We start from the raw sequence: 22,000 nt of genomic DNA on the forward strand, positions 1-22,000 counted from the left end.
TAGGGAAGAAGGCGACAGATAAAACATTTGTTTCAGCTTTCCGTGCTCCCCCCCCCCCCGCATTAGATTTTCAGCAAAAGGCCCTGAGACATTAGAGACTTCTTTTTCAGCGTTGACGCTTGAGTAGATGACAATAGTGGCATCTTGTGAATTACAATCAAAACAATCAAATAAATATTTGTGTGTACTATTTTTGACTCAGGATTTAAAGGGAAGGGAGGTACAAGGCCCCCTGACCTAAAGTATCTTGGGAAACACTTTTTTTTTTTTTTTTTTTTTGGCTGTTCTGGATTCTTCTTTGGCATGTTTCACCTTCTCCTTTTTAAGCAGCAAGATAATTCTTCCCGGGTCCGAGTTCCAGTTTAAGCTTTTCCCCTACTCTCAGACTCTCGCTAAGACCTTATTGTTCCAATGCCCCTAGTGTACTTGCGTTCATGTGTTTTTTGGGAGTTTTTTTTTTTTTATGACTATGACAGAAAGTGCCTTTTCACCCCTGAAGCTCATGGCAGGCAGTGTTGAATTTTTCTCACGATTTTACTGGAAATTCCACTCACTGATCAAGAAACACTCCCCCCATCTGTGTGCTTCCTGCAGGGACACTGTTTACTTTGTTCTTATGAGAGGTGTGTGTGTGCACGTGTGCCCATATGTGTCCACGTCCGAGTGTGTCCATATGTGTCTCTGTGTGTTCATATATGCCTGTGTATGTGTGTGTTGGTACGTGTCTGTGTCCGTGTGTGTGTGTCTGTCTGTGTGTGTGTCTGCTTAAATAGCTTTATCAAAGCACAGGGCAGAAACCAAACAACTCCGACTATGAAATCTAAATTCCCAAAGGCCACTTTCTGCCTGCATATGCCCAGGATTGAACCAGTGTCTGCTAGGAAGAACATTGGTTTAGCTGTCACATACAGTTACTACCCGGTCTCAGAGAGGTGGTAGGGACGTTCCCCCTCTCTGAACCTGGGCTTCTCCAACTTCTGTAGAGCAAAGAGAGATCTGTTTGTTCCGGATTCTAAAACAACACCGCACACACCTGGACTTGGCAGGCACCACATCACGCGGCTTCGGCAGCCTGCAGAGGCCTCAGCGGTCTAAGAGTTGCTACATTCTTGCTTATTGCCTGTTCCTTCTCTTCCTTGTCTTGTTGTCAGCGAGACGAAAGCAAATCAGACCCCAGAGGGTCCTGTGTGTTAGTCAAATAATAAGCGATGAAAAGGGCAGAGAGTTGCCTCCCCGGCCCTTCTTCCTCCGCAGACGCCACGACTCCAGCACCTGGAGACACGCACTCCGTGGGTGATAGTGCCATCGTGAGGCCAACTGGGGAACTACATCGAAAAAAGGGAGGAAAAAAAAAAGCAAAGAATGCCAGACGGGTTTGGTTCTAATGAAGGTGCTGACACCTTGTGGACGCCAGCGTGCTTTGCACTGCAAGAATAAAGCGTGCAAAAACTCAGAAAGAAGGTCAAGTCAACTGGGCCTTGCTGTTAGCTTACAAAAAGTCATTTTCCATAGATTTGCCATGTGTCAAGGCTGCTGAGTGACAGAAGCATCTTTTGAGACTATTGGAAGTTTCCAGAGCAGCAAGGAGGTTCTGCACATCCTGGCTGGCTAGAATTGCCTGACACCTGCGGAGGTGTTGTGGGAGGGTTGGGAAATTAAGCAGAGAGCTGACTATTAGGATGTGAAATGACAGACTGTTTCTGGAGGGTCCTGAGACTTCTGTCTTTCAGGCCAGCATGGACCAATGCAAGAAAGCTGGAAGCTGATTTTGTTCTCAGCTCTTTGATTAGCATCCTTTGGGCTCAGGAGATGCCTTCAGTTTTAGGAATGAGATAGCAGAAGAGTCTCAGGTTCCCAGGCTACTTAAGAACTGACCTGTGCTGGGCGGTGATGGCACACGCCTTTAATCCCAGCACTCGGGAGGCTGAGGCAGGCGAATCTCTGTGAGTTCGAGGCCAGTCTGGTCTACAAGAGCTAGTTCCAGGACAGGCACCAAAGCTACAAAGAAACCCTGTCTCAAAAAACCCAAAAATAAATAAATAAATAAATAAATAAATAAATAAATAAATAAATCTGACCCGTGAGTTAGACATGGGCAGGGAGGCATCCCCCCTTTTCGAGACAGGGTCTTGCTAATCTATCTATCCATTTATTTGGGTTTTTCCAGGCAGGGTTTCTCTGTGTAGCCTTAGTCATCCTGGAACTCACTCTGTAGACCACTCTAGCCATGAACTCCGAGATCTGCTTGCCTCTGCCTCCAAAGTGCTGGGATTAAAGGTATGAACACCACTGTCCAGCCTCAGAGCTACTTTTTAAACAACCCTCATGAGTCAGCTTCTAGAAATTACTTTTTTCAGGAAGTTTCAGCCCTTGATGGATTCAAACTCATTTTTACTGAGAATGACTTTTTTTTTTCTGGAGTTGAGATGGTGAAGATAGGGGTGAGGGTGGGAGGGTCAAAGGGCATTAAGGAGACCCAGCGGTTACATGCAGTGTTTGATGCTAGGTGGTATAAAGTTCAGAACAAATAAAGGGCAGGTAGGTCTGAGGGAATCAGAATCCAGAGTGTGTGTAGTATAGCCATCTCTCCCAGGTCAAGATCCCTGAGTGAGATAGGACTGTGCTCAGGTAAGAACACGCTCTGTCTGGAGCAGACATGTGTCATAATATTTAGGGCTAATGTCACAGTCTGTGCAAATCTGAAAAGATTTGAAAGGAGATGTGCTGTAGAGCAGAGTGATTGCCTGACACACAAGGCCCTGAGTTCTATCCCAACACTGGAAAGAAGGGAGGGATAGAGGAAGGGGGGAGGAAGAACAGGAAGGCGGGGAGAGGGAGGGAAGGGAAGAGAAGGGAGGAAGGAGTGGGGGGAGTAAATACTCACCAATGATGGTGCCTTAGCCTGCTTTCTGCGCCGCTGCCTTGATAAACCACTCTGACAAAGGTGATTTCAGCTCACAGCTCCTCATCTTTGGGGTGGGGGAATCTTGTCACAGGGCAGGAGCTTGAGGCAGCTGCCCACATGGCAGCCGCCATGCTAGTGTTCCACTCTGTTCTGTTTCAGACAGTGCAGAACTCCAGTCAGGGGTGGGCATGTTTGCAGCGTTGGATCCTCCCACCTCCATTAAGGCCATCAAGGTCATCCTCCCAGACATACCCGGAGTCCCCTGTCCCAAGTGAGTATAGGTTCTGTCAAGTTGACGATCAGCACTAACACAGGTGACAGGAACAGGAAGAGGGTCCTACAAATGAGCGCAATGGTGGCTTTTAAATTAGGGCCTCCACTGCACCATTCTTGCAAGTTTTCTGTTAAATTTGGAAATTTTCAAAACTCAAAATATCATCATAACTCTGGAAACAGAAAAAAATGACAGAAAGCCAAGGTCTTTCCACAGTAGTGGATGGAGACCGTTCACCAAGAATCACCAAGTGTCCCCTCTACCACTGTTCTGGGATTTTCTCAAACTCCAGTCCCAAATGGATGGTATGAACACTGTGACTCACCCTCCTCCCTGTGAGAACCTGCACTGGGAGGTCGGAAAAGAACTAAACCATCTCCAGGGATGAGGGGAGAAAGAGGTAAGGAGATGGACACTTGGCCTTTGTGGGATTTGCAGCCTACCGGGTTGACATTACCAGCGCTGAGCATGAGCTGACTCAGAGTCCCCAATTTGGACTGGTGACTCAAAGAGGCCTTTAAGACTGACACTGGGACCTCACAGGAACAACAGGACCCTTGTCCTGTACCACGGGATCCCCTTTACCTTTAGGGGTGACAAAGCTAGGGTTGCCTTCACCCTGATTCCACCCTCTTCAGGCCCATTGTACCTGCTGAGCCTTCGGCTGTCCCTCAAGTTCAGGTACCTGATCCCCAGCCTCCTCCTCTGATGCCTCACTAGGACCACCTGCCTACGTCCCCCTACACACACACACACACACACACACACACACACACACACACACTCCTGACCCTGTTCTATTTCTCAGCCACACCAGTCAGTCTGATGCGATCTGCTTCCATTTGTTGCCAGACCACACACACAGCAGAAGGAAGTAGGGGCAGGGCAGCCTAGAACCCTGCTGTTAAGATCTCTTCCTTTTAAAATTAAAAATGTTTTGCATTTATTTATGTGGGGCAGGGGAATGTAGGCCAAGGTGACTGTGGAGGTCAAAGAGCAACTTTCAGGCATCAGAAGTCCGTTCTGTGCTTCCACCATGTAGGTCCTGGGCTCTGAGGTCCTGTCTCCCAATCCAAAATAAATAAATGAATGACTGTTAAAATCTACTGGAGAGGCATCCTCCCCCACTTCCAGGGAAATATGTTTTATCTAAGAGGGCTTCAGGAGAGTGAGCCAGGTCCTGGAAGGCCGGTAACCAAGTGTCTGCACAGAGAGGTGCTGGTCTCCAGTCCAGGTCCCAGTCCTTTCTCAGAGCTCAGTCTGACCGTGTCTCCCATAGTAATGACAATCCTAGAAACCAGAGGTCACTAAACAGGACACCACCATTTCCTCCTTCATGCCACATTTCCAAGTTAGAAGGCATTTGAAGTAAGAAATGGCTCAGTCAGTACAGTGTTAGCCTTGTAAGCAGCACCCACGCTAAAGAATAAAAATAAATATCTGGGTGTGGTAGTGGGCCCTTGGAAATCCAGCAGATTTTGAAATACAGGCAGATTCCTCTGGATGATCAAAAAACAAGGTGGATGACTCATGAGGGTGACAACAGTGTCCTCATGTGTGCTTACATAGTAAACACCATCCCAACACAGGTGCGTGCGCGCGCGCGCGCACACACACACACAAACACAGGAAAAGAAAACACCAGCTGAGGTGTGGTGACACAGGCCTGTAACAATCCTAGCACTTGGGAGCATGGGAGGCTGAGGCAGGAAGATTGTGAATTCAAAGCCAGAACAGAGAGTAAGACCCTGTCTTAAAACATCTAAAGGAGCAGGAAGAGGCAGAAGGAAAGAAGAAAAAGAGGGAGAAGAAGGAGGAAAAAGAGGAAGACCGAGAGGAGAAGGGGCAGAAAAGGAAACAGTAGCCAGGCATGATGGCACACACCTTTAATTCCAGCACTTGGGAGGCAGAATCAGATGAATTGTTATGGAATACTTAAAAGATGTGTTACATTTGATTATGCTGTGGAATATTACCTTAACTGTATAAAGGTTTGTTACTTTTCTTTCTGCTGCATTCCATTAACAATGTAAGGTGTGTTACATTTGTTCCTGCTGTGTTTGTTTAATTATGTAAAGATGTGTTGCATTTGTTTCACCTTCCCTGCCTAAAGTACCTAATTGGCCTAATAAAAAGCTGAACAAGCCTGGCGGTGGTGGAGCACGCCTTTAATCCCAGCACTCGGGAGGCAGAGGCAGGCGGATCTCTGTGAGTTCGAGACCAGCCTGGTCTACAAGAGCTAGTTCCAGGACAGGCTCCAAAACCACAGAGAAACCCTGTCTCGAAAAACCGAAAAAAAAAAAAAAAGCTGAACAGCCAATAGCCAGGTAGGAGAGGAATAGGCCGGGCTGGCAGGCAGAAGGAATAGATAGGAATCTAGGTTCCAGAGAGAAGGAGAGGGAGACTCCTGGGGCTAGCCAGGCAGACAGCCATTATTAGCCAGACTGGAGAAGCAGTGAAAGTAAGATACAAAAGTAAAGGAAGGTAAAAGTCCCCAAGGCAAGACGTAGATGAAGAGAAACAGGTTAAGTTATAAGAGTCAGCAAGAAGTAAGTCTAAGCCAAAGTCAGGCATTTATAACTAATATGTCTCCATATCAGGATTTGGGAGCTGATTGGTGGCCCAAAAGAAAACCTGGTACAATGGATCTGAGTTTAAGTCCAGCCTAGTCTACTTAGTGAGTTCCAGAATAGCCAGGACTATGTAGAGAGGTTTTTTTTGTTGTGTGTGTGTGTGTGTTTTTTTTTTTTTTTTTTTTTTTTTTTTGGTTTTTTGAGACAGGGTTTCTCTGTGGTTTTGGAGCCTGTCCTGGAACTAGCTCTTATAGACCAGGCTGGTCTCGAACTCACAGAGATCCGCCTGCCTCTGCCTCCCAAGTGCTGGGATTAAAGGCGTGCGCCACCACCACCCGGCTTGTAGAGAGGTCTTGTCTCAATAAAGGAAGAAGAGGAAGAGGAGGAGGAAGAAGGAGGAGGAGAGAAAGCACTAAGTTTTGGGGAAGCTCCTGAGACACTAGGATGTTCTCTTGGGTCTCCATCCCCCTGTTCTGCTCTTCATGGTTCTCTTCTTCTGGACTCTTCAGCAGCCATCATGGGAGACTACATTTTGGCAAGACCAGGAATCCAGAGACACCACGGAGATTCCTGGACGTTCTCGCTGCCATCAGCCAAGCTGCGTAGTGACATCCCTTAGTCTATCAGCCCCCTAACTCAACTACTCTCCTCCTCCTTTCTCCCGACTTTCTGCTTCCCTGCCCCCCACCTACCTGCACACTGCTGTACACCTCCTAGCTGTGACTTAGCAGCTTCCCTATTGGTGATCTTCCATGAGCAATGGTGACTCTGATTCATCCCAATGTCCAGAAACACCCTCAGCTCTCAGCCACACTTCTCTGCTGGAGCCAAATTTGTTCCCATTTCTTATCCCTGAAATACTGTCCCCTTCCCCACTCCCATCTTTCACAGGAAACTGTATTACCCCACCAGGAATGCTGTGTACCAGGGTGACAACTGACCGCGAGTTAACACATGACAGCTTTCCCACTCTGGCAGAGGTGTGACCTTGCGGAAGGCTCTGCTTCCATGAGAGAAGGAGAGTATAGGACTCTCTGTGACTTCTGCTGTAAACCTAAAACTTCAGAAACAATAGCCAGTAAAAATTGAACCCTGCCAGGTGAAGCGCTGCACACCTTTGATCCTGGCACTCACACTCGGGAGACAGAGAAAGTGGATCTGTAATTTCAAGGCGAGCTTCTGGGGCTGAAGAGATGGCTCAGAGGTTAAGAACACTGGCTGCTCTTCCAGAGGTCCTCAGTTCAATTCCCAGCAACCATATGGTGGCTCACAACCATCTGTAATTTGATCTGGTTCCCTCTTCTGGCATGCAGACCGAATACTGTGTAATGATAAATAATTTTTAAAAAAGGCCAGCTTCCTGGGCTGCACAGTATGTACCTGTCTCAAAACAAACAAACAAACAAAACAAACAACAACAACAAAAAACCACAATGCACTGTCCTGGTGATCCATAGGCAGCAAGGGCAGAGTGCTAACAAACTCTAACTAGCTGGGGAATCAGTGGAGACGGTGGCCTTGAGGTCACATGTCATAAAGAGGGTTCACGGGGGCCTAATTTCTTCAAGGTGAAAATGAAGTTCAGCTACAAACAAACAAAAACCACAACAGATACCTCCATCAGAGGCTGGGGTGGGAGCTGGGCAGCCACCACAGACCTGACCTGACATCCCTAGCCACTCAGATGCTCCAAACACAGGGTACACGAGGACAGGCAAGCCCAGAGCAGCTTCGGTCACCTTTTAAGGCCCCTCCACTCCTCTCTGCATTGGAAACCAGCCAATTTGGGGGATTTTTTTTTGCCACCTTTAAACACACAGCAAGAAGCCAGCAGGTACAGCTATAGTAACTAAAGAAGAAAAAGTGCCAGGTAGTAGTGACGCATGCCTTTAATCCCAGCACTCAGGGAGGCAGAGGCAGGCAGATCTCAGTGAGTTTGAAGGCAGCCTGGTCTACAAAGTGAGTTCCAGGACAGCCAGGACTGTTACACAGAGAAATCCTATCTCAAAAAAAAAAAAAAAAAAAAAAAAAAAAAAAAAAAAAAAGAGCCTGAGGCTGCCCCTGACTTCCACAAACATGGGTGTGCCCAAGGACACACAGACACACCCTATGAAAGAGGCCACCTGTGTGAGTTCCAGGCCAACCTGGTCTACAGAGGGAGTTCCGGGACAGCCAGAGAATCTCCCCCCCAAAAAAAGAACCCCTCCCTGCAAAAAAAGAGTCCTGGACAAAGTCGTGAGTGGGTCTATGTAAGTGACTCATCAGGAGTCAGGAGCCTTCAGGCCCAAGACTTTTGAGCTTCTGGCTGTCCCCACCTTACCACCATCTTCATTTCATTTCAGGAGTTTTCTTTCCTTTTTTTAATAAACAGCCTTTATTTCTACATCTAACCATGTGCCCCTAGGATAGTTCTTTGTCCTGAGACACAGGGAGCTGGAAATCCCAATGGGTGTCCTCAGTCTCAGATCTTCTCGTGTACATAGGTTTCCTTCGACTTTCAAGCGATGTCTCTACAGATGTACACACAAGATGGTCTAAACACACTACATACTTGCATATACATGCATATGCATGTTCCATGTATTTAGTACGTGCGCTAATGCTATGTGTGTATGGACTCATGATACAGCACAGTCTGTGGAAGTCAGAGGAGAACTTTAGGGAGTCGGTTTTCTCCTTCAACTATGTGTGTGAAGGGACTATAGCTAGCTCGAGCGAGGCAAACATGGCTCTGGCAGGCTTGCCCATCTCTCCCCAGTTCCCGCTGCCTTGCTAAAAAAACGTGAGCTTACACTCCTAAAGCTAGCCTCCGAGGTCTATTTCCTCACTTGGATACTTCCTCCTCCCAAGGCTGACCACCGAGGTCTAGCCTTCAGCTCACCTAATTAACATGCCCAATTAAAATTAAACACCTCATCCTAACATGGAGTCTCCCTTGTACCTTACAAATCACCATTTTCCTATGTGCCCCAGCTGTCTCCTTTCTATCCAGTGGCAATCCTTTGTTTCTCCTGCCCCTCCACAAATATCCCTACCCCCTCCCTTGTTTCCTTCCCCTTCTCCCTTTATCTCCCAGCTTTGCCTCTTAATTCCTGCACCCCCCCCCACCCCTCAGCATTCTTTCCTCGTGTAGCAAATAAACCTCCTTTGTGCTGAGAACTTGGTCTTGGGGATCCTGAACCCAATACCCATCTCTTACAGTGGGTCCTGGGAATGAAAGTTGTTAGGCTTGGCAGCAAGCACCTTTCCCAGCTAGGTCATTTTGTCAGCCCTATGTGCGTTATATATGTTCCACGTAATACAAAAGCATACATGGTGTGTGTGTGTGTGTGTGTGTGTGTGTGTGTGTGTATGTGTGTGTCCCAGGCACCCTCGTTCTAAGGCGGCTCCAGCGGCAGCCTCAAAATCACTGAGGCATGCCGGGCGGTGGTGGCGCACGCCTTTAATCCCAGCACTCGGGAGGCAGAGGCAGGCGGATCTCTGGGAGTTCGAGGCCAGCCTGGTCTATAAGAGCTAGTTCCAGGACAGGCACCAAAGCTACAGAGAAACCCTGTCTCAAAAAAAAAAAAAAATCACTGAGGCGGGCTGGAGAGATGGCTCAGCGGTTAAGAGCACATGACTGCTCTTCCAAAGGCCCTAAGTTCAATTCCAAGCACCCACATGGTGGCTCACAACCACCTGTAACGGAATCAGATTCCTTCTTCTAGCCTGCATGAAGACATAGCACTTATACAAATAAATAGTAAAATAAATAAATAAAGGTGTTGGGTGCATTTGCAGCTTTCATCAAGCTGAAAAGATGGAGAACTGGGACCCAAAGCAGGAACCCCGCCCGCTGCGTCGCCTGCGCAGGCGTGTGTCCTGAGCCCATCTAGCCTCAGTGCGCAGGCGCAGTGTGACGCGCAGGCGTTTGACGTCACCATGAGAGGAGTCGCGCTGTGACGTGGGTTGGCCATGGAGGCTCTGGAGGGTGAGGAGTACGGTGGGCAATGGGGGAAACCAAGGCTTGGCCTGCCCAAAAGTCCTGGTGGTCCGAACGTGGCCTGTGGAGGATGCGACCCGGCCTGTTACGCTATGATGCCCAGGCTGACAGCGCGAGGGAAGAGTCAGTCCGGCCCTCTCCCAGCCGGGCTCTACGCCTTATAAATTAGCCTGAGCCGGGGTGGGTGGGTAGGGGGAGTGTAGTGGGATCGTTCAGCCTCGAACACCGCGCCGCGCCTTTACAGCCCGCGCTACAAAGCATTGTAAACGAGGAAGCGTACGCATCAAGCAGCGAAAGTTTGGAAAGCTTCCACTTGCCCGTCGGTGAGATCTGCCCTCGCAAACGCTGTAATGCCACGAAATTTACAAAGGACCAAAGCTGGGGCTGGAGAGGTCTCTGTGGTCAAGGGCGCTTGTTGCTCTTACAGAGAACGGGAGATCAGTCCCAGCGTATGAGATAGCTCACAACTCGCAGTTACAAGAGAAAGGACCAATGCCCTCTGATCCCTGGCCTCCGTTAGCACCTGCGTGCTCCCCCACCACCACCACCCCGCAATTGCTGGTGGTGCACATAAACACGTAAACAAATGCGGACACACGTATGTAATAAATCTTTTTAAAAAGAAAGACAAAAATACTATACACCAGGCAGGTTGGGGGTGTGACTCGGTGATGGAGTGTTTGCTTAGCACACTCAGAACCCTGAGTTTGACCCTCTGCACCCCTAAATAATCAAGACTGCATTCTAGCCAAACCTGGTGGTCCACACTCCCAACTCTTGCTACTTGGGAGGCTGAAGCAAGAGCGCTTGAGGTTCAAGGCCCATCTGTGCAGCACAGTGTCACCTTGCCTCAAAAAAGGTGGTGTGTAGCTTCTCAGTAGATGATGGCTAAGTATACTGGCGCCCCTGGTACCACAGAGAAAATGCAAATGACTTCACAGCTAGGTTCCATGGTATGCTCCTGGTTCCTAGCACAAGTTTGGAGCTCTTCTCCCAACTGGTGAGGGAGCTTCAGGAGAAACTAATATTTCCATTGCCCCGAAGAAAGACTTGGCACCTTAAGCTGGTCTGGCGTGGACCCAGACTCCTGTGCAGATATTGTCACAAGAGCACAGTGGCCACATGCACTGTGGGATTGGTTTTTATCAGTAAGTCACAGTCCTTTGTCGCCATAGGTGTCTCCAAGCAAGGCATCCGTGAACGCATTTGGGACTATATGGAATCACACGATTTAGCTGACTTCCCCCGGCCTGTGCATCACAGGATTCCGAACTTTAAGGTACGGAGGTGTTCCTGGGGTTGTTAGAAGGGGATGAAGTTATCCCTGGGAGAATCACGTCAGCAACACAGCTCCTCTGCTTTCTGGTAGGATTGGTCATCGAGGCACAGTGAACAGAGGCAGAATCCAAGCGGGCCTGGAGGGCTCTTTGTGTTTGGACACATTCCCCTCCATTACCCAGTGGGGCCCAGCCTCTCTGTGGGGGTGGAGGGTTACACTATAGCTGCTACCAGGGCTTTTCACAGAGCTGGCTTCCCTCAGCCACTTATGGAGGAGCTTGTGGAACCCCCAGAGGGAAGCCCAGCCTTAGTTCCCAGAGAAGCGTCACGTGACAGAAGCCCTGGCCCTGTTTCCTAACCCAAGGTGACTATTGCCGATAGTTTGCTTGGAAAATAGTTTGCCTGAAAGAGGCAGTGTGAGCCAGGAGCTGGTTCAAGCTGGCCGTCCCAGCAGTGGAAAGGCAGAGGGCACAGGATGAGCTCATGGGGTCTGGAGCGAAGGGAGAAGCTGAAGGAGAGGCCTCTCCAGGCATCCCGCTCCTTAACTGACGCTGCTTACGTGAGCTCCGCTCTTCTGTGGAAATCCTTCAGCTTCTGTGCTCTTTTTAGAGTTTTCTTTCCTTAAAAACTGAGTTCTGGGACTGGAGAGAGGCTCAGTGGTTAAGAGCACTGGCTGCTCTTCCAGAGGTCTTGAGTTCAGTTCCCAGCAACCGCATGGTGACTCACAACCCTCTGTAATGAGAGCTGATGCCCTCTTCTGGCATAAAGTTGGTAGAGCATAAAGTAAATATCTTTAAAAAACAAAAAACAAACCAAAAAAACTTGAATTCTGGCTCAGTTCCTTTCTGTCCTGTGTTCTTTCTGAAGTGTCTCCTTGGGGGAATGAGGGCTCCTGTATCGGGGTGGATGCGGGGCTGTGATGCTTAGGCCATATTTGGCCCACGTCCCCAAGGTGACATGCAGCCACGTTTACACAGGGTGCCTCTCGTGCTGCGCAGCATTTCCCACACCTGCATGCTTTCAGGGTGGCGAGAACCATTAAAGTCAACCCCGATGCTCCTCAGAGAAACGCCCGCTTCCTCGTGCTGGAGGTGAGTGCAGCACTGTTTTTGCCTACCTAGGGGTCTTACCTGACTTGCCAAAGCATCAAAGACCTGGACGTCTTTGCTGGGACGCAGGAAGTGAAAGTGGACCCTGATAAGCCCCTGGAAGGTGTCCGGTTACTGGCATTGCAGGTAACTCCATGTTCCCAAGCTGCCCTCAGTCAGGAGCGCTCCCCCTCCAGGTGACTGCTGAGCGCACACCGCATGCCATGCCTTGTCTCTAGATGACTACTGAGCACATGCTGCATGCCGCATCTCTAGGTGACCTGCAGCTCACAGCAGCCATCTGTCACTTCGTTTTTAATGTTCTAATTCCTTGAAGCAAAAACTCAGTTAGAAATCTGAATCTGTGTTAGGTGATGGTGGCGCACACCTTTAATCCCAGCACAAGGGAGGCCGGGGCAGGCGGATCTCTGTGAGTCCAAGGCCAGCTGGTCTACAGAGCAGAGTGAGTTCCAGGCCAGCCAGAGCAACACAGAGAAATCCTGTCTCAAAAGACATAAACAAACAAATGTGTAGACCACTTCTCAAAGAAAAGAGAGCACCCCCATCATTTCATTCAAACTACTTTATATCATCTCATGTAGTATGAGGCGAGAGCTAGGTGTGCATTTTAATGCTCATAGCTCTAAGCAGTTATAAAACCAGTGCAGACGAAGTGAATACAGGCCAAGCCACAGCGTGTCACTGAGTGGCACAGGCAATGTGATGACTGACCTAGCTCTGCCGAACCAAGGCTGTGCTGCTTTGGCACTGAATGTCAGGCACGGAGCTTTGGAAATCAACCTGGGACTGCCAGAGGCCATGGAGTGACTTGCTGGTCCCCCATTGCTGTCCCATTACATGGCAGAAGCCTCAGCTGTGCAGGACATTGTGCGGTAAGAGAGGCCTAAGGCCTCTGTGCTGAGGAGAGCAGTGACGTGCAGCTCCTACTCTGGGCCCATGAGACTCAAGGAGGCTTCCTGGAAGCGCAGGAATGTTGACCTCCCCTCCCAGGCAGTGAGATGGTATTTGAACTAGACTGACACCCCACACTGCAAGGAGCACAGCAGGGAGCAGCAGGAGGGAGCTGTTGCTGATGTGGGGGAGGACACTAGGGTGGTCACTCAGTGGCCCCTGGGAAACAGGCATGAGAGGGGAAGCAGTCCAGCTATGCTCAGCTGTCCCTTTGTAGAGATTCCCTTTGTTCATGGGGAAAACATGCACTCGCTGTGTAATTGATTGTCTTTTCCCGCAAAGAGCAAAAAGACACTGCTGGTCCCAACTCCACGGCTGAGGACAGGGCTGTTTAATAAGATCACACCACCTCCTGGAGCCACTAAAGACATACTGAGGAAATGTGCCACCTCCCAGGTGAGTGCTAGAAGCGCCCACCCTGGGGGACTGCCCTCCTGAGTCATCGCACCGTGGAATAGAATCTATGGAGTTCACACAGAGCCATGAGAGCACTGTTAAAGTATTCGCCAGTTCTGCCTGTGCCGTAGATACCTGAACAGAGAGTTTGGTTGGTTAGAAATGCTTGTTCAAGAGCCAGGGAGACACAGCACGGGGCACTCTGGTGCCCTCTTGTGGTAGATTTGGTTTGCGCCTGTGCTTGCTCCCGCCTGTTTAGATGAAGCAGTGTAGGGCAGGATGCACCCTCTTTGCTGGACAGGCTGTAAATCACCCGTCAGTTGTAACTCCTGATGATTGCATGTCATCAGACACTTCGCAGCTAAACTAGAGTCTGTAAATTCATCGATGTGTTAAAGAACTAGGATTTGCGTCTTACGTTAAATCACATTTGATAGCTTTTTAAAGAACTATAAACGTGGGGCTGGAGAGATGGCTCAGCAGTTAAGAACACTGACCATTCTTCCAGAGGTCCTGAGTTCAATTCCCAGCAACACTTGGTCACTCACTACCATCTATAATGAGATCTGGTGCCCTCTTCTGGGGTGTAGGTACGCATGCAGGCAGAACACTGTACATAATAAATAAATAATTTTTTTTAAAAAAAAAGAACCATAAACACCATGTGATTTTACTTATTCCTTTTAAAGGGATTTTACCTTGAGTCTAATATGTAAATGTTGAATGACTTTTTATTTTCTGATAACTTATTGAAAAAAATTGGCTACGGCTTACAAAAACATGTGCAGTATGCTATAAAGATAAAATAGTGTGTGTAGAGGAGCGAGCTGGGGAGGACACGTCTGAAACCAGCTGCTGGGGAGGTGGGGAGAGGAGATTGCTGATTATAGCAAGACTGCATCTCAGAAGAAATGCTAAAAGGAATGTGGTGGGGGTGAAACGTAGCTCATTAGAGCTCTTCCCCAGCGTGTACAAAACCCCAGCACTGAAGAAAATGGAGAAAGAATAAGAAGGATGAAAAGATAAAATCATAGTTCTGGCCAATCCCAAGCCCGCAGCTCAGGATTCTCAGCGACAGGGCAGTGGTCAGTCCTGGGCCCCAACTCAGGCAGTGAGGAGCCTATTTCCATGGCCACTGAGAGGGACAGCGTAAGGCTCCAACAGGGTGGGTGCTTCGGGCATGCCCTGTGACGTGCTCCAGGGAGACCCAGGCCGTACACTGATCCCAGAAGAGACTTGCCAGGTCTCTGACCTGCTCTGCAGGGGCAGTCCCCTCACACCTTCTATCCAGGCCTCTGATGGTCAGGATGGGTGGGTCCACTGGGGGACATATCCAGAAGCGAGAGTACCCTGCCTGAAGCGATGGCCAAGCAGGTACTGACCATGTCCTGTGCCTCCATTTCTAACGTTCGTCTTGGTGTCCCGTGCCATGAGGAACCTAAAGCTCCTGAGACACAACGGGGCCTGGCCCTCCCACCTGATTACCTATGGTGTTCTTTTGGCATTAGTGTTCTGTGACTTTGTGTGGTTCGTTCCCTCTGTCCCTCTTCCTGGGGTAAGAACTGTAGAAGACACTCTCTCAAATTGTTTCTGGACTGGCTGTCCCGGGATACTGCCTCTAGGGTAGCGTGGGAGTCACATCCACTCTGACTGCACTAAGACCATGGCTCAGCCCCCGTTTCCATTGATAGGGCGTGCGGAACTTCAGCGTCCCCATGGGCTTGGACTCCAGTGTCCTCGTGGATTTAGTTGTGGTGGGATCTGTTGCTGTGTCTGAGAAAGGTAAGCTAGAGACAGGCTGTCCAGGTGTTCTGAAGGCTGCCCTGTCCACTCTCCCCTGCCAGTTGTTCTGCCCTGCGTGCCTGACCCCAGCCACTCACTGGCCACTTGTATAGGCTTTGTCCTGTTTTAGTCAAATCAGAGTCTCCCGGGTACCACAGAAGAGTGTATGAGGCCTGCACCTCAACTAATGCCGTCTGGATAGTCTGCACAGGCATTCACGGAGGCCTGTCTCCCTAGCTTCTGTCAAGTTGACAGGTGACAGAGTCACAGGGGCTCACGGGGCCCCAGCATTCCTCTTCCTGTCCCCTGCACATGTTGGGATTATCCAGCTTGAACTTTGAGCAGGCTGATAGTGAGCCGTAATCTCTCCCGTGCCTTTAAAGTCAGTGTTGTTGTGTGTCCCACACTGACCTCAGATTAGTCTTCCTCTCTCAGGCCTGTGACCGTGCAGCCCCGCTGAGCCTGGCCCCCTTTGCTTCTGGCTTCTCTTCCTAAGACAGGAGATGCGACACCTGTCCTTCAAAGCAGAACTCTGTTGTTCTCTATCCTCACCTGCCGGCCCTTCGTGGCTTTCAGTTTTGATTTCAGAACTTGACGTTAGCTCTCCACCCTCCCACCTCAGCCTCTGCGTGCTGGTGCAGCTGCGCCACCGCACCTGGCCGCTGTCACTGCTTTTCACTGTGTCTTGGTGACATGGCCAGCTCACAGGTGCAAGCTTGGTCACCCCATGCACTCATTGTGCACGTTCAGTGTTCGGGGCCACTTGTGGATTGCTGGGGACAACAGGAACACTGAGACCCCATCCTTTCCACTGAGGCCTGATAGGAACCCACCTCTGCTGTGCCCCTGCCTTGTCTCTTAGGCTGGAGAATTGGGAAGGGAGAAGGCTATGCTGATCTTGAGTATGCCATGATGGTGTCGATGGGAGCTGTCCACAAGGGGACTCCGGTCGTCACCATTGTCCATGACTGCCAGGTACGTCCTGCAGATCTATCATTGGTGCCTCTCAGCAGCTCTGGGAGAGGGAGGGGTGAGAGAGACACCTCTTCATAGCAGGCACATGGAGACTTATTAGTTATGAATGCTCAGCCTTATCTTATGCTTGTCCCACTAGCTTTTATAATTTAATTTAACATGTTTCTCTTCATCTATGTTCTGCCTCAGGACTTTTTATCTTTCTTCATTCTGTATGTCCTATTTTTCCTGCTTCTCCCGTGTCTGGCTAGTGGCTACCTGGTTGGTTGGCCCCAGCGTCTCTCTCTTTTTTCTCCCTTGTTCTCTTTTCTTTCCTCTGTCCTCTTGAGCCTAGATTCCTCCTCCTACTTATTCTCTCCACCCACCAGTGCTGCCTGTTCCTGTACTGCCTGGCTGTTGGCCGTTCAGCTTTTTATTAGACCAATCAGGTGCCTTAGGCAGACAAGGTAAAGCAGTAACACATCTTTACATCGTTAAACAAATGTAGCACAAACAAATGTAACACATCTTTGCATCGTTAAACAAATGTAGCATAAACAAATGTAACACATCTTTACATCTTTAAACAAATGTAGCTTAAACAAATGTAACACATCTTTGCCCAGTTAAAGTAATATTCCACAATATAAACAAATGTAACACATATTTCCGTAGTTAAAGCAGTATTCCACAGCACCTGTTCTTGGGTCACTACTATGAGCAGTGTTGATGGATGAGACCCTGGGTCTCATGCCCTGGAGATCATCCGTCCAGTTGCTCAGTTCCTTCCGGGCCCTGCTGTCACCTTACTAGTCAGCGCCTTACCTTGTTCAGGTCATTGACATTCCTGAGGCTCTTCTAGAGGACCACGATCTCACGGTTGACTACATCATCACTCCGACCAGGGTCATTGCTACAGACTGTGCACGCCCAAAGCCAACAGGGATCATCTGGTCCAAGGTGAGTTATTACTGTGGCTGACATGGCCTACTGTAGTGGCCATCAGTGTTCCTTGTATGACCTGGCCATTGTCTGCTGTCCTGTGTGGCTGGACATCAGCACTACCTGGAACTTTGAATGGTGTAGCTCCAAGTAATGTCTTCAGGTGAGGTCTAGAATTACCTAGGAAGCAGTCATGGGAGGGTCACTTCACTGTGGTGCCTTTGCTAGTTTTTTCATGTGTGTGTGTGTGTGTGTGCATGTGTGTGTGCGCGTGCATTTGTGTTCATATATGTGCACGTGTGGAGGCCAGAGATGAGCCTTGGGTGTCATTCCTCAGGGTGTGTGCCACCACACCCTGAACGTTTTTATAGTTTGTTGTTTTGCATTTCTGTGGGGTTGAACTTCAGCCTTGTGACTCGGGCAAGCACTGCTAATGAGCTGCCTCCCAGTCCTGTGCTAATTTTTATTTTGAAGGCAGGGTTCACTGCCTAGGCCTCTTGAGTAGCCAGGATTATAAGCTACACTGCCACCCTCCACAAAGGATTGCAAACTTCTAGGTAATTGACACATGAAAACCAAATCTGAGCTGGAATTTTTGGAGGATGGAGCATAAAGATGCTGTTTTCTGTTTGATTAACAAGTAGAGCTCTCATTTCATGTGGCACGTTGATAAAACGTAAGGACCATTTCTAATTGCCAGCTAGTAAAAACAGAATCCCCTCAGTGTGGATTATGACATCAACCCATTCTGCTAGCCCAAATGTAAGCCGCGGGGAAATGGCAGAGCCAATGTGATTGGGACTTGTGGAGAAGTGAGCCAAGCCATGCTAGGTGGCATGACTCTCTACTCAAAACAGGCTGTTCCCAAGAGGAGTGGTGCCTGGCTTCATAGTAGCCTGAGCACCAGGAGATGCCATCCTTACAGCTCAGCTCCTGTGCTGCTGGACTTCATAGGAAAGGAACCCAGAGCCTGAGTGCTGATCTGATGTGTGCACCGAGTGCTGATCGGATGTGCGCACCGAGTGCTGATCTGATGTGTGCACTGTAGAAACCCTGCCTTGAGCTGGGCATAGTGGTGCACGCCTTAAATCCCAGCACTCGGGAGGAAAGAGCAGGTGGATCTCTGTGAGTTCGAGGCCAGCCTGGAGCCTGGACTACATAGTGAGTTCCAGGATAGCCAGTGCTATATAGTGAGACTCTCAAAAAAAAAAAAAAAAAAAAAAAAAAGAACAGCAGCATCAACTATAAAAACAAAAAAACACCTCCCCCCCCACACACATACACACAAGAAACCCTGTCTTGGAGCCATGGCTGTTCTCTCAGTAACTGCTTGTTTGTCAGTTTTCTGCCTCCAAAGTTAAAGAAAAACTTGCCTCTGATGGATGAGAAGGGTCAGAAAGGACTGAACAAGTCTGCTTCCTGGCCCACTGCAGGCTCTGCTGCACTGGCAAACTGGCTGCTGTGGTCCACACGCTTCCAGCCGTGTTTGTGCACACGGATCAGGCACGTGGCTCTTCCTCCAAGGCACACTGCTCACATGGTGATCTGCCTTCCACAGCCTCTGCAGGTTGTTGGGATGTTTGCGGGCAACTTTACCAACTTGGTAGGACCACAGGCGGCCTGTGCGAAAGCCCCACAGGCTGATGCTGAGCTCAGCAAGCTGTTCATTTAACAACCTGGTGGCCCACTACTAGGGAATGCTGCATGAGTCGTGCTTAGTGTCAGACCTGCCTGGCAGTGTGCAGGACCAGGCCTCAGTGTGACCCAAGAGATGCTCCTGGGTTTGTAAAGGACCCCATCCCTGCCACAGGCACTTTTCTGGAGGTAGGCAAGGACTTGCCCTCTGTGGCCATGTAATACCACTGACTGCAGGCGCTCTTCTGGGTGAGTGGCACACAAAGGAAGCCCAGCTGCTTCCTCTGGGAAGATAGAGGCCCGTTCCACCCTTGCTGTGGCGCACGAAGGGCAGTCTGAAGGATGTCAGAGTGTCAGGTTTCATTTAGGCTGCCGTGGCGCCGGAGCTGAGCTACAGGCTGATGACTTTCTATTAAGAAATGGAATCCAGGCCTGGCTTCGTGTTGCAGGCTTATTTATCATCTGGGCACTCTGGATGCTGAGGCAGGAGGATGGCAAGTTTGATGTCCAGGCAAACCTGGGCAATATGATGAGGCCTTTTCTCCAAATAAAGAGAAATGGCTGGGCTATAGCCCAGTGGTAGAAGACTTACTTGTCTAGCCCATGTGAGGCCCTGTGCTCCACCCCTAGCCTCAGAGAAATAAATAAAATTAAACATGCAGTGGTGTCTTACTTATCTCCCCAAAGCTGGGACCTTCAGCACCCTTTCAGTCATATGGTGTGGTATGTTACCAGAGTCTCTCCTGAGTGTGTGGGTGTGGCCTTGGTGTGACTACCACCTGGTCACCCCAAGACTCTGACTGAGGTCACTATTTGTTTCAGGTCAGTTGTGAGATGCTTACGAAAATCCCAGTGCTCAGGATCCTCCGTGAGCGAGAGAAGCGGGCTGGAAAGGACGTCGCTCTTCAAGCTGAGCCTGGCAGCCAGCACCCAGCTCCAAGCACCATGAGGAGACCCCAGGATATACCGCAGTCACAAGCAGCTTCCCTAGGAGGGTCCCATAGCCCCTTCCATGGAGTGGACACCCAACCAGCTGCCACTGTGTACGTGGGAAACCTGCCCTCTAATGCTCGCGTGCGTGAACTGAAGAGAGCCCTCCAGGAGCTGGGGGCAGTGCCCCTGAGGCTTACCTGGCAGGGGCCACAGCACAGGGCCATTCTACATTATGCTGACTCAGCTGCTGCCCAGCAGGCTGCCTCCCGCCTACAGGGCGTACATCTAGGTGCCAACGCCTTGAGGGTGGCACTGGGGCAGCAGAGGGATACATGACCTGGTGAGCAGCCCCCAGCGGAAGAGCTGTGCCGTCTTGTTGGAATGTCTCTGACGTGTGGTAGTTTGCTATTGATGGGGACCTGCTGCTGTGTGAGGTATAGGCTCTGCTCCTTCTGGGAAGAGGCCACACTTTCCTAATGCAGCACATCACAACTCTCAGGATACCACAAACTCCGACTTATTCTAACCCATTCCAGTTTTGGTTCTGGTTGTGAGGTCCGTGTGATATGCCCTTGTAACAGCATAAATGAACGTCAGACGGAAGTTATAGTAAAATATTCAGCTTTAATTGGGGAAAGACTCACAGAGACCAAAGTTCCAGTGGAGAACAGGAACACAGAAGGGAAGGTGGGGAGCACTCCTGCAATCTTTATAAGTAAAAAATATCCTCGGGGGACCCCGCCCTACAAGCAAGGTGATTGGCTGGGTCTCCCCTACATGCCCTCTTGGTGCAGAAGGTCTAGGGACAAAAGGTAGAGAATGGAGACCTGATTGAGGGTAGGAGAGAAAGTGAACACAGACCCACAGAAAAGAGGCCAGGGCAGGGATCCAGGGCAGGCAGCAGAGCCGCAGTCCAGCAGAACGGGTGGGTAAGGGGCTCTGCACCCGGAGAATGGGAACCCCACTTGTGCACATGTATGATAGTGTCTACCCAGGCGGCACAGCTTTAACTCCACAGGCTCAGGGCCTCACTGTCCCTCAGTGAGAATGGGGGGTGGGGGTGGCAGCTGCCTGTGCTTGCCAAGATGCAATACTTGTGCCATTGATCCTAGGCAAAAAGTCAAAATAAGCATTTATTGAATGTTCATGCTTGAGAAGTTTCTCATTTTTACCAGTGGGTCTTCCACAGTGTCCATTAACATTGTCCTTTGCCCCAGAAGGGCAGGCCTAGAAAAAAAATCCTGTGACACACAACACCTTGCAGGGACCTAGCCGTAGTCACTCAGTGCTAGTTCAGTAACCACCCCTTCCAAGTTGTCCCAGGTGCTATGAAGAGTGGCTGTGGGAAGCAGGCCTTGAGCTGCGCTGACCTCTGGCCTTGCACCTGCTGGCCTGGCCTTCCCTCCGCTCCACCCCAGCACAGCCATTTACCATCCCATCCTTTCCCACTCTGCTTTTCCCAGAGCTCTGCCTGCATTTGAATCCTCGCCTGCCCTTTGTGTCCCTTCTTACCACTGATGTTCCCCACGGGACAGTGGCTGCAGGTTAGCAGCCCGGAGCTTTTTCCCAGACCAGCAGGGCATGTTATGTGAGCTGTCCATCAGAGCTGGGAAATGGGGAGATGACCCTCACCCACAACCAGCCATGCCTGACTCCAGTCACTCAGGTCACCCAGATGTGTTGACACACAGTCTGAGCCACTTGTGTCTTTGTGTAAAGTGGCATCAGCACTGAAGCCCCGGTGCCCTCAGTCTCAGCCATGGTGATGCGGCAGGCCGTAGCCTTTCTCGGGACACCTTTGAGTCTGGTGGACTACAGGTGACCAAGTCATTGCATTCTTTGTCACTGTGATTGTATGGCACATAGTAAACAGTGGGCAGAACTCTTGTCGGGTGCTGAGGTGGCAAAGATACTGTGAGTGTTGCTGCATGATTCTGGGCCCTCCCTGTTACCCACCCACATGGTAATTGGGCTGTTTAGAAGAAATTGGTCTGGCTCTCACCCCGACTCTTAGGATTACTGTTGCTGTGATGAAACACCACGATCAAAAGCAGCCTAGGGAGGAAAGGGTTTATTTTATTCAGAGTTTGATACAATAATTGATCATCAAAAGTAGTGAGGGTAGGAACTCAAGCAGGGCAGGAACCTGGAGGCAGGAGCTGATGCAGAGGTCATGAGGCGTGCTGCTTACTAGCTTGCTCCTCACAGCTTGCTCAGCCTACTTTCTTTATAGCATCCAGGACCTCCAGCCCAGGGATGACCCCACCTGCAATGGTCTGGGCCCTA

At 49.9% G+C, this 22,000-nt stretch overlaps 1 protein-coding gene across 8 annotated transcripts; it reads left to right on the top strand.

Moving 5' to 3' along the window:
* The first annotated feature begins 9,667 nt into the window (after positions 1-9,667).
* Mthfsd (methenyltetrahydrofolate synthetase domain containing) lies at positions 9,668-21,476 on the top strand. 8 transcript variants are annotated; one of them, XM_057754354.1, is made up of 8 exons: positions 9,668-9,722; positions 10,910-11,013; positions 12,134-12,247; positions 13,355-13,468; positions 15,160-15,250; positions 16,113-16,225; positions 17,039-17,164; positions 19,604-21,476. In XM_057754354.1, exons 1-8 carry the CDS (start codon positions 9,707-9,709, stop codon positions 20,048-20,050), a joined length of 1,125 nt encoding a protein of 374 aa, XP_057610337.1. In that variant the 5' UTR covers positions 9,668-9,706; the 3' UTR covers positions 20,051-21,476. The 8 variants fall into 8 exon arrangements, with proteins under 8 accessions (XP_057610337.1, XP_057610340.1, XP_057610338.1 ...); XM_057754357.1 differs by lacking the exon at positions 12,134-12,247 and adding an exon at positions 11,990-12,103 and having other exon boundaries at positions 9,692-10,057; XM_057754355.1 differs by having other exon boundaries at positions 9,692-10,057.
* The last annotated feature ends 524 nt before the right edge of the window (positions 21,477-22,000 follow it).

Source organism: Chionomys nivalis, chromosome 21, assembly GCF_950005125.1.
Source record: "Chionomys nivalis chromosome 21, mChiNiv1.1, whole genome shotgun sequence".
NCBI classification, from domain to species: domain Eukaryota; kingdom Metazoa; phylum Chordata; class Mammalia; order Rodentia; family Cricetidae; genus Chionomys; species Chionomys nivalis.